The following is a 12,551-nucleotide window of genomic DNA, read 5'->3' on the forward strand; positions in this document are numbered from 1 at the left end:
TTGATGTTTTTGGCATGAAACTAAATGGGTTTCCAAAGATCCAGTATCTGACATGATGAAGTAACTTTACATTATATGATGTTTAACTACATTTGGTCATTCGTTCATTCATTAATTCATTCATTCATCCATCCATTCATTCATCCACCTATATATCCATCCATCCATCTACCCTTCCACCCATCCATCCATCCATCCACCCATCCAGCCTTCACCCTTCCACCCACCCATCCATCAACCCAACCGTCCATCTACCCATCCACCCTTCCATCCATCCATCCACCATTAACCCATCCACACTTCCACCCACCCATTCATTCATCCATCCATCAACCCACCCTTCCATCCACCCACCCATCCATCAACCCACCCTTCCATCCACCCACCCATCCATCCACCCTTCCACCATTAACCCATCCACACTTCCACCCATCATCCTTCCACCCACCCATTCATCCATCCATCAACCCACCCTTCCATCCACCCACCCATCCATCATTCCATAATTCCATCTACCCTTCCATCCACCCTGCCATCCATCATTCCATCCACCAAGCCATCCAGCCATCCAGATTACCAGAGGGATGATGCCTTGCTGATCCTTCTGGTCCTGCTTGCCCATCATGGTGTAGCTCTTCCCAGATCCAGTCTGGCCATAGGCAAAGATACAAACATTGTATCCCTCAAAGGCATGCAGCAACATCTCCTCCCCAATGTCCTTGTACACCTGCTTCTGGGAATGATAGTTGATGTCCTCCGGCTGCAGAGAGAAAGACAGTGTTTGAGTATGAATACACCGTTAGTTAGCTATTACGGAGTGAATGCAGAGCTCATGGCTTGCATGGTCTTGAAACGCATGATATTCAAGTCTTTCAGGTGTATGGGGTGAAACTCACTGTTGTGTGTGACCAGTAAGAGTAGTCGAAGTTATAGCTCTTGTTCTCCTTCGGCTGTTTGGGGTTTATGATTGCTAAAAGCACAGACAACAAGTAAAGAAAGGTTAGAGAAGTGCCCAGACCAAGCCCATAAACTAGCAGAAAGTAAGCTATGGTGAAACACTGTGTAGTTCTTGGCTATGGCAGACCAAATGTAAATAGCAACTAGAAAGAGTCTTTGGCTGGCTACATAGATATCATTAGTGCAAAATGCATTGTCATCATTTTAAGGATAATTGTAGACCTGGTGGAATCTGAAATTAGGCCAGGCGTTTGGGGAAAGCTGAGCAAGTGCCTCTCTGTGAAGGCTTGAATGGCCAAAGCACAAAAGTTGATCATGCTCCTGGTAGCAGCTACTGTATGTGGTCCATATACACTGAGTGAAGAAAACATTAGGAACACCTTCCTAATATTGAGTTGCACCCCCTTTTGCCCTCAGAACAGCCTCAATTAGTCGGGGCATGGAATCTACAACGTGTAGCAAGCGTTCCACAGGGATGCATGTTGACTCCAATGCTTCCCACAGTTGTGTCAAGTTGGCTGGATGTCCTTTGCATGGTGGACCATTCTTGATACACATGGGAAACTGTTGATCGTGAAAAAAAACAGCAGCGTTGCAGTTCTTGACACACTCAAACTGGTGCGCCTGACACGTACTACCATACCCTGTTCAAAGGCACTTAAATCTTCGGTCTTGCCCATTCACCCTCTGAATGTCACACATACACAATCCATGTCTCAATTGTCGCAAGGCTTAAAAAAATCCATCTTTAACCAGTCTCCTCCACTTCATCTACACTGATTGAAGAGGATGTAACAGGTGAAAATCAATAAGGGATCATAGCTTTCACTTGGATTCACCTGGTCAGTCTATGTCTATGTACCTACACTGAGTGGTTTTGTGTACTCAGTGTAGGTACTGCAGTGATGCAATAGTGATGATGTTCCTCTGGTTAATACAGTGGTGACTGACCTATGATGATGTCACTTATGCACTTCAATAGACTGGGTTTGTGGGTTATATATTGCGTATCAGGTATTCATAGGGATATGTGATCAGCCAAATTGGAAGTCTTTGTTGTGTGGAACAGAATAATGTGGTTCAGTCCTCCTGAGACAGTTGCATCCAAGAGAGAGGGTAGGACAACTATTTCCTATTTCCTTTCGTATTTTCTAGTTCATCCTTGTTCGCTTGTATTGACTGGAAAGGTGAAATTGAAGAGGATGGTTGGTATTGCTATTTGCCGTCCTCCCTATTACTTTCAACGGTCCAGAGGAAAGGAAGCCATTTTTGAGTATTCCGAATCTGTGCCATGCTAAAGACTGTGGGAATGAGGTCATCATCAGACCGTTGACAGGCACAAAGAAGCAGAATATGACACACACACACATATCATCTGACCTAGCGTCTCAGCTGAGACAGAAACAACAAGGCCTTTTGGACCCTCTGGGCTACGTGATGAGGGATGAGAAGCTCTAGAGGTCACCCCCACAAACACATACACAGAGACAGGCTCTCAGTTCTCATTGGAGCCTTTGTCTCATGTGTTGCACGCCTCACTACCCACCATCCTGTCGCTTTCAAGCATGTGTTCCGAGCACCAAGCAGAAAATGGCAGAAGCGCAATGTTTCAGTGATTCTCTACAGTAGAGATGATCGGAATCCATCATGAAGGGTCTATGTTGTGAAGTGATGAATTTATTCAAATAAGCTTGAGATGGTGTTAGATCGAATGTATAGCACCTCCAAAACCATTTAAAATGCCATATGAGGCTGTCTCCTAAAAGCCCAATCTAAAGCAGACCATATTAGTAAATATTTCATCAAACTACATTCATTATTGATGAGAACATCTCTGCCTGGAGTTATCAGACTGGAAATGCTGTATATCCCAATGGAAGGCCTTTCAAGGATTCATCAATACATATTCCAGAGATCTTACTAGTATAGAACATTACCTACATAGACTAATATTTCCCCTACCAGTACGTAAGCATGGCGGACCCCAAATCACTTCCTCATCAGTTGACTTGGCCCAACTAAAATATTTTAGATTTGAAATACTTCAATAGAAATGTTTTGTTTTGGTTGTGGTAGCCCAACCCTGGATAGGCCTTCTGATTTGGGGGCCAATTAACATCCATCCCAGGTTAATCAAGAAGTAACCTACAATGAAAGAGCAAAGCTGAAGACCTCAGGTCCATGTGTTTTCTTACACCAATGACAATATAATAGACATTTCTTATCATGCAAATATGCAATACTCACTTGTGGTGTTCCCTGACATCTGGATGATGCACTTGCTGTCCTTCCCGATCTCTCGAGAGTTGAAGGGACGGACCCGGACAGCCACCTTCACTGAAGCCCCCGCCATGATGCCTGTCAGTGGGGGGATGCGCCCGCGACTATAGAGGGGCTCAGTCAGGAGGGGCTTGTCACCAGGTAGATGCCTAACACCTGTGGAGAGGGAAGCCATAGTGAGATGGTGATTTGATTGAAGATCTAATTTGAACGAATTTGTAATGCCATCATCTAAGAATTATTATTTATTTTTTTCAAATCAATTTCTGAAAAGACTGCGCACGCACAAAAATATTGAGAAGTATAAACTTGGCGCACTTGGCGACATGTTTGATTCCCGTAATGAATCAAACATGTCGTGAAACTGTGAACGAGCATTATACACTCTTAGAAAAAAAGGTGCCAAGTAGAACCATACAGGGTTCTTCGGTTTGTCCCCATAGGGGAACACTTTTTGGTGCTGGGTAGAACACTTTGCAGAGGGTTCTAACTAGAACCCTCTATGTAGGGTTTTTCAAGGAACCCCATGCATAAAATATGGTTCTGCCTAGAGTCGTCTATGAATGGTTCTACCATGAACCATTTTATCATCTAAAGGTTCTTCCTAAGCCATCTACGAAGGGTTCTAACGAGAACACTTTTTATGAATGTATAGAGCCCATCAGCCTTATTATGACAATACATAATATTTACTGTATCAGAAGACCTTTCTTTAAGGGCCAAGTTTTATCCTAACACAGTGATGTTAAGAATCTCCTGGTTTACAATGTTGACTTATAAAGTGATGTGTAATTCTTACTGCAATCCAGCCAGAGTTAGGATATCCAACAAGTGGAATTGTTAATCACCCGCAACCTGCATTCTGGACTACCAAGGTAGGGAAGATGGGATATCGAGACTACCTCAAACATCTAAACTGTCTCAACCATCTCAGTAACGGGTGCCATAAATCCAATTACTAACAGAGTGGATTCGTTTAGAAAACTGTATGATATTTATATTTGTGTAACATAAAATGTATCAACCAATCAATGTACATGCAAAAACACAGATATTACAGTAAAACAAACCATTCTGAAACGCTACCTGCAATAGAGCATGCTGGGAAAAATGATATATGGGTCTTTGTAGAACACTTCTTGCCTTCCAAGGAATCATCAAAGACTTCCAAAAACTGGATGTTAAAGGTTCTAGGTAGTTTTCCAAAAAGGGTTCTTCTGATCAAAACGGTTGTTGGTAGAATCCTATCCCTCCGCAAATAACCCCTTTTATAGTGACTATAACACCCTTATTTTCTGTATACTGGGGAGGAATTGGAATTAGGCCAAGACTGTATCTAAGGAAATAGCATTGCATGGTGAACTTGATCAAATGTCTTTCGAGGTGTTGGCAGAATGTTTTCTTTTGCAGTGACATTTGCTGTATCTGACCGTTTCTGAAAGACAACAACAAGTGCACATTGTTGTGAACCTGTAAACAGATTGTTTGAATTCAATAATGTTTTGTATTTACTTTTTCATGAACCTAAATATGCGGCACTGTCTGCGAATTCTGAAACATTTTCTACTTTCTAATCTAAACTAGCCTACAGTAGGCCCACATACAGTGGTAGCCTACACACATCAATGCAAAAGATCAACTGTCTGTTCACCTGTGAAATTCTACTGTATGTAAACCGCACTCTCTTTCAGACATACAAATGTGAAATTATAATATCGAATAGGCACAATGAGAGATGCGCACAATAATTTGTTGTATGGCTACTTGGGGAATATGAACTCATCGTGGCCATAAAAGGTGAGGGATTTATTTTGCAATGGTTATGATACATGTATTATGTTTATAAGTGAAATATTGTCTGCTCTGGAAATTTGACAGTACAGTATTCAGACATAGCCTACAAAACGTCAATGGAAAAGGTGAACTGTCTCGGATCAAATAGAGCGAAATACTTTAAATAGCTTATCTATTTACTACTGTAAACTGGGTGCAATTAAATGAGAGATGGGACAAATGGTAACCTATCTTAACTTGTTGAAGGCCTATAGGCTATTTCGCAAATAGGAAAACATCACAGTCAGAAAAGGTGAGGAATTTATTCTGCAATGATCATGGAAATGAAATAAATCATAGGAAATAAATGTCTATTTCCCACTCTCCCACTCCGGCGCACGACGTAGCCGGTTTACTAAGCGCCAGTCCTGGCAACCCAGAATTACGCACACCTGGCAACCATCATTACGCACACCTGCGCCCCATCATTATACACACCTGGACTTCATCACTGCCTTGATTACTTCCCCTTTATCTAGCACTCTGTAGCCTCATTCAACAGACAGTATTAGTTCTGTTTTCTTGTCCAGACGCTGCGCTTGTTTTGTATCTCGCCACATTAGTTATTATTAAACTCACCAACTGCACCTGCTTCATGACTCACTATGTCTCTGTTACAATAGATTTTCACTTTTCTCACAGCAAATTATTGCACCTTGCTATTATATTTAGCTTCCTGTTTTTTTGTTATGAAAACGAGTGTCATCATACTGTATATCGTTATTAATATACACCTAATGTGTGATAACTAGAAAATTTATTAGCAAACTAACGTCAGCCTGCCTAGCTGGAGTTTCTGAAGAAGGAAAATGTTTTATTTGTACAATTTCCAAAAGATAAACAAACAAAAACGTGTTTGTGCCGTCATTAGTAGCACAATTTCTAACTTATTTGCATTTATTTTGACTTGCACTTGTATGTTGACTTCTCCATTGATGTTGTTTTTAAGTTTTCGCAGATTTCCTTAGCGAATGTACAACCGTCACAAATTGAATTAAGGGGAGTTTCAGGCCCCGGAGTGAACATAATTGTACAATCGCAAACACGACTATAAACGAGGGCTGAGGGGCTTGGCTAACAATTTGGACCGCCCGCCAAGGTGGCGACGGGGATTCCCCCAAGGGCATAAGGCGAGGTTAAGTGGACGAGGGTGTGTCTTTTAAGTGTTTGAACTGCAGCCAGGGTGGGAACAAAGATGGGGAAAGCGACATCACGTTGCTATTGTCCGAAGCTCACTATAGTTTCCAGACCCTACTGGATTGGCTGTTAATATCTACACTGCGGGGAGGGGGGGGAAATACTGTAATATTTACAGTAAATTACTGGCAGCACAAAAACCAGTAAATCACTGTAGATTTACAGGCCCTTTACCGTAACACAAGTTTACTGCATATTACTGGAACACCTGACTACAGTACCATTATGGATTTCTAGAATTTACAGTGCATTACTGGAAGCACAGTGATAAGTAAACTGTTGAAGATGTTCAGCGCCAGTAGCTAGTGCCAACAACAGGCAGTATTTAGCACAGTCATAGCAAGTAAACCCTTTCTGTAACCGTTACTGGGAATGTTGTTGTAGTTAAGGATGCATTGGTCTTCAAATGAACCTGGATTTGTTACAAGATACCGTTCTGATGTATCTCTGCACATCTCTGGCTAGTGCAAAGTATATTGCTATGTTCACAGTAACTTGCCACTAGCTTCCTGTAAGTTACTGTAAAATTCTGAGCAATGACAGCGCAACACGGGTTAAAAAAAAAAGTAAATGCAACTGTAAGCATGTTAGCATTTGTGTAGCACTTGCACTTCTAGAGGCCTGAAAGTCTTCCAAACTGGCTGGGATTACAGTGCAAAACAGATCAAAATGACACAGATAAATATTCAACCATTTGAAGTTTAAGACCTGCTGTCACTGACGTGTTCTTTATACACCTTAAACAGCTAGAAAACTACTCCAACATATCGGGTGCATGAAATAACTTACAAGGCACGCCTCAAAATAAGTTCATGAGCCAGTGATGCTTTCCCCTCCCACAACATTTTCCTACAATACACTATATTTTTGAGAATGCTGCAGTAAATATACAGCAGACAGTACTTTATTGTTAAATGTTACTGTAATGAAAGTACAGCAATTGCTAACATCAAATATGTAATTATATATATCAGCATACCAATTGGCCGTTTTATTTCACTTGAACTTGTAGAGGCCATAACCAAGGTCTAAACTGGCAGTGACTCCCAGGACAAAAAAGATCGAAAGGACATGGCTAAACATTCAATCATTAAAGGTTTGAAACTTGATGCCACTTTGATCTGTTCCATATATACATTTAATTGTTAGGAAAGTACTACCGCACATCAATTCAATGGGGTTTATTGGCATGGGTAACATGTGTTTACATTGCCAAAGCAAGTGAACTAGACAATCAGAAATGAACAACAAACACTAAACTCACAAACATGGCAAGGGGATAGAAACATTTGTCATATAGTGATTATATACAGTCTTGTAAAAATGAGCAAACACATCTCATTTACATTGGTACAGCACTCTCACTAACAGGTGAAACAAGTGTAGCCTCTTACAAGGTATACCTCCAAATTTGTGAGGAGGGTGCAAATTGTGGACTGCAATTTTGGGGAATTCCTGCATCTTCAGGAACCTCTCTTTATACTTACTGTGCATTCGGAAAGTATTCAGACCCCTTCCCTTTTTCCACATTTTGTTACTTTACAGTCTTACTCTAAAATGGATTACATATTTTTTTCCCTCACCAATCTACACACACAACCCCACAATAACTAAGCAAAAACAGTTTTTTAGATTATTTTTGCTAATTTATTAAAAATAAAAACAGAAATACCTTTATTTACATAAGTATTCAGACCCTTTGCTAGGAGACTCGCATCCTGCTTCCATTGATCATTCTTGAGCTGTTTCTACAACTTGATTGGAGTCCACCTGTGGTAAATTAAATTGATTGGACATGATTTGCCTATATAAGGTTCCACAGTTGACAGTGCATGTCAGAGCAAAAACCAAGCCATGCGGTCGAAAGAATTGTACGTAGAGACAGGATTGTGTCGAGGCACAGATCTGGGGAAGGGCAGGAAAAAATGTCTGCAGAATTGAAGGTCCCCAACAACATAGTGGCCTCCACCAATCTTAAAAGGAAGAAGTTTGGAACCACCAAGACTCTCCAGGGGCTGGCCGCCCGGCCAAACTGAGCAATTCTTGGAGAAGGACCTTGGTCAGGGAGGGTGACCAAGAACCTGATGGTTCCTATGTGGAGATGGGAGAACCTTCCAGAAGGACAACCATCTCTGCAGCACTCCACCAATCTGACCTTTATTGTAGAGTGGCGACACGGAAAACACTCCCAAGTAAACGGCACATGACAGCCCGCTTGGAGTTTGCCAAAAGGCACCTAAAGGACTCTTAGACCATGAGAAACAAGATTCTCTGGTCTCATGAAACCAAGATTGAGCTCTTTAGCCTGAATGCCAAGTGTCACGTCTGGAGGAAACCTGGCACCATCCCTACGGTGAAGCATGGTGATGGCAGCATCATGCTGTGGGGATGTTTTTCAGCGGCAGGGACTGGGAAACTAGTCAGGATCGAGGGAATGATGAACTGAGCAAAGTACAGAAAGATCCTTGATGAATATCTGCTCTAGAGCGCTCAGGACCTCAAAATGGGGTGAAGGTTCACCTTCCAACAGGACAATGACCCTAAGCAAACAGCCAAGACAATGCTTGAGTGGATTCGGGACAAGTCTCTGAATGTCCTTGAGTGGCCCAGCCAGAGCCCGGACTTGAACCCGATCGAACATCTCTGTGCAGCGACACTCTCCATCCAACCTGACAGGACCTGCAGAGAAGAATGGGAGAAACTCCCCAAATACAGGTGTGCCAAGCTTGTAATGTCATACCCAAGAAGCTTGGGCTGTAATCGCTGCCAAGGTGCTACAACAAAGTACTGATTAAAGGGTATGAATACTTATGTAAATGTGATATTTCTTTTTTTATATAAATTAGAAGAATTCCTAAATGCTTTGTCATTATGGGATACTGTGCGTAGATTGATGAGGAGAAAAAACAATTGAATCCATTTTAGAATAAGGCTGTAACGTAACAAAATGTAGAAACAGTCAAGCGGTCTGAATACTTTCCGAATGCACTGTATAACGTTACATTTTTAAGCTAGGACAGGCGGGAGACTTTGGGCGCTCCAGTACAGTAGATGGCGTTAATGCACAATAATGTTGGATGCCGATAAACCCCAGAGAAGAAGGGGAGGGGGCGACAACGGTAGTTAGCTAACCATACACCAGTAGACAGTGTCCTTTGTCCTCGCCTGTCAGGCGCAGTTTTCTCGCAGTTCTGTTAATGACGGCAGGGGTAGGTGTTCAACAGGAGAGAGCGAAGGACACTGTGTGCTAGCTTAGCCAGCTAGTCTGGTAGTCCGGGAGGCGGTGGCGACACTGTGTGCTCGCTAGCTAACTAACTAGCTAGCTAGCACATGGTGTCCCTAACGAGCAAGTTAGCTTGTTAGCACACCGTGTCCCTAACGAGCAAGTTAGCTAGCTACACAGTGTCACCCCAGCCTACGGTGCTAGCGGGGGGCTGTTCATGAAGGAATCAATGGAATGCTTGAGGGGGAATGCCCACATGCAGGAATGCCCCAAATTACGGGCCCATTATTGACATGTGTTAATGGGCCACAACAATACCATAAACCCGAAAAATGCTTTTGGCACTCCAAAATTACAGTATGGTACAATATTATGTTGGGGGAGTACTGAATTACAGTATATTACTGTAGATTTACAGGGAAAGGTTTTTAAATTCACAAAACAGTTTGTCACTGTATTCTGTGGGTGGTACTGTGTTTCAGTACATATCTAACAGTACAGTAGCCTGTGTGTTACTGTAGATATACAGAACAAATATATACATATTTGTATATATTTGGTATGTAGACTACTGTATTATGTAGGGTACAGCATTCTAACTAATGGGTGCAAGAAAATATAGCCTTTTACAAGGCGCACCTCAAAATATGTTAATGAGACAGAGATTATTTTGCAAACCACATTATCCCACAATGCATCATAATTCCCAGTATGCTGCTGTAGATATACAGCAAAATAGGTAATACAGTATTTTAATACAGTATTTTAATTTTTCAATTTAAAGCAATGTGTAGCACTACATAGCCTGTTTGCTAGCACCAACATGAGGGCAAACTAGCTTGGCTATCTGTACAATCGATCACTGCTCTTATTTATTTTCATTCTCGATGGGTATTTAAATATTTTCGTCTACAACGCAGCAGCTGACAATGCCAATATGTAGCCTAATTAGGGCCTGCGTCGGTAGACCTATTGACCAAATAATGTCCCATCCATTACAAAATAGTTTGGCTTGTTACGTTTCATGATTTCCTTGATTCTACAGAAAGCAATAGATTCTACACACCGTCAGAACACATATATTTTTGCCAGCATCACAAAACATACAGCCCGCAACAAAAAAAATGTAATAAGTACATAAATTACATAATTGACAAATATTATGCACCGACCTAGTTCGTGGTTTTCTGTTTACACTCGAAAAGACCGAAAATTCATAGCGTAAATATTGTCTTCTCCAACATCTTGCGCTGCCGCACCTCAATGCAAACGCACTGTCAAAGCAATAGGCTACTGGCCATCACTTCATTTGGTGCTATGCTATTCGCCCACTGTAAATATCGATGTCATTGAATTCATCCGCCCATAAATTCATCCCTGCGACACGTTAGCAAATGCAGGATTATCAGATGTAGTTGTTTGTTTTGACTGTGAATCAGATTGAATTAAATAGGCTATTGACAAGGTTATTCTGTAAACCTGTAAAAACAATTGTTTCAACCCTGAGAAAGAGCGGAGCACCACCCTTGGTTCCCCACTGCGTCAACCCAAGGCCATGATCAAAAAACAACATCTCATCAGGAAATAACACATCGCAATCGTTTTACCTAACCGCCTCGAATTCGACGACAGCAGTGGGTTCCTCCTTGATATGTTTTCCTCCCGTCGATATCAGCTAACAGCCTCCCTCGGTGTATCCATGCAGGGAGTATCCGCCCCGAGCAATAGAAAGAGACACAGAGCTAGACCACCCCAGTCAGGGCTATGGGTGAATGGTTTCTAACAGGGCCTGGTACACAGTAGCGCGTCAGTCTGTCTGCCAGCAAGCCAGACATGGGTATGGTAGGGTAGGGGAGTAGACAGGGAGGAGAGAGGAGAGGAATTAGGCTAGAGCTAGATGGATGCAGGAGATGAGCTCAGAAGAGAACGACCTTTGGTTGGTCCACAGTAAAAATGGCTCAGGTGCCTCAGCCAAGGCTGCTGGGAGTCAGTGATGACATCGGCATCATCGTAGTGGTAGCAGGCAGTAGATCAGTTATTTAAGAAAATAAATAAATGTATTGCAACAATAATAACAATATTACACATCAATACAGTGTAATATAATGGGGGGGGGGGATTAAATAATAGAACCCAGTGATGCAACACAGAGAAGGGAGGAGGGAGGGGGAAACTGAGGGAGAGAGCAAACAGGGAATGAAAAGGCTGGGATGGATAGGAAATGGCTAGGGATCCATGTGTTGCCGCCATGATACAAAGAACAGATAGAGTACTTTGAGGTGGGGTAGATCTCATTGGTGTCTCACTAAGCTAAACAGTAGAGAGTAACGTTTTAATTCTATCCCGGGGTCAATGCATGTACACATACAGTACACCAAACATGCATCCACTGGCTGTTCAGTGAATGAAGTCTTTGTTGTTCGAGTTCAAGTATTCAGCTGTGTGGACACGAGTCAACAATTTGGGTCATTGTTTCTGGCAAATATGGTTTCTTTGTCTAGTGACACAAAGGATTTGTGTTATTTACACTGGACTGCAACACTATTACAGAGTAGAGAGCAGAGATATGTTCGAAATGTTCTAAGAAGTCACCATGTAATTCCTTGTATTTGTATTTCCGTGAGTGATCTCTGTGAAGTAAATATATTCATGGGATCTTCCTCCTTTCAAGACACTGTAGTTCTCTTCCGAGATATTCTAATGAAGCTCTTTCTCAAATCAACTTAATAAGTCATCATTTTGAATAGACAGTATCCTTGATCATATTCTCTATCAGAGCCCGGTCATAGAGGCTGTATCACAACCGGCCATGATTGAGAGTCCCATAGGGGCGGCGCACAATTGGCCCAGCGTCGTCCGGGTTTGGCCGGTGTAGGCTGTCATTGTAAATAAGAATTTGTTCTTAACTGACTTGCCTAGTTAAATGAAGGTTAACATTTGAAAATAATAATAATGAGGAGGGTAGTAGAAGCTCAATGTTTCAACGCCATCTGCTGGACAGCTGTCACTATTACATAAAGCCGGTGGAGATAATCAAATCAAATCAAAATAACACAATAAA

The 12,551-nt window shown here is 41.9% G+C and overlaps 1 protein-coding gene across 35 annotated transcripts in view; it reads right to left on the bottom strand.

The window, feature by feature from the left end:
- Positions 1 to 11,430, bottom strand: part of LOC109874984 (kinesin-like protein KIF1A) — a 59,017-nt gene extending 47,587 nt beyond the window's left edge. For 25 of the 35 annotated variants that reach the window (XM_031810400.1, XM_031810399.1, XM_031810397.1 and 22 more), the window contains exons 1-4: positions 11,098 to 11,429; positions 3,205 to 3,393; positions 897 to 970; positions 578 to 760 (exon numbers count right to left, since the gene is read on the bottom strand). In XM_031810400.1, the coding sequence (XP_031666260.1) occupies positions 578 to 760; positions 897 to 970; positions 3,205 to 3,310 (363 nt within the window). In that variant the 5' untranslated portion in view covers positions 3,311 to 3,393; positions 11,098 to 11,429. Of the gene's footprint in view, positions 1 to 577; positions 761 to 896; positions 971 to 3,204; positions 3,394 to 10,662; positions 10,801 to 11,097 lie in introns of those variants that run through there. The other 10 variants (XM_031810371.1, XM_031810385.1, XM_031810375.1 and 7 more) reach the window with 3 other exon arrangements.
- Positions 11,431 to 12,551: the final 1,121 nt, after the last annotated feature.

The sequence above is a fragment of the Oncorhynchus kisutch genome, linkage group LG30 (genome assembly GCF_002021735.2).
Source record: "Oncorhynchus kisutch isolate 150728-3 linkage group LG30, Okis_V2, whole genome shotgun sequence".
NCBI lineage: Eukaryota > Metazoa > Chordata > Actinopteri > Salmoniformes > Salmonidae > Oncorhynchus > Oncorhynchus kisutch.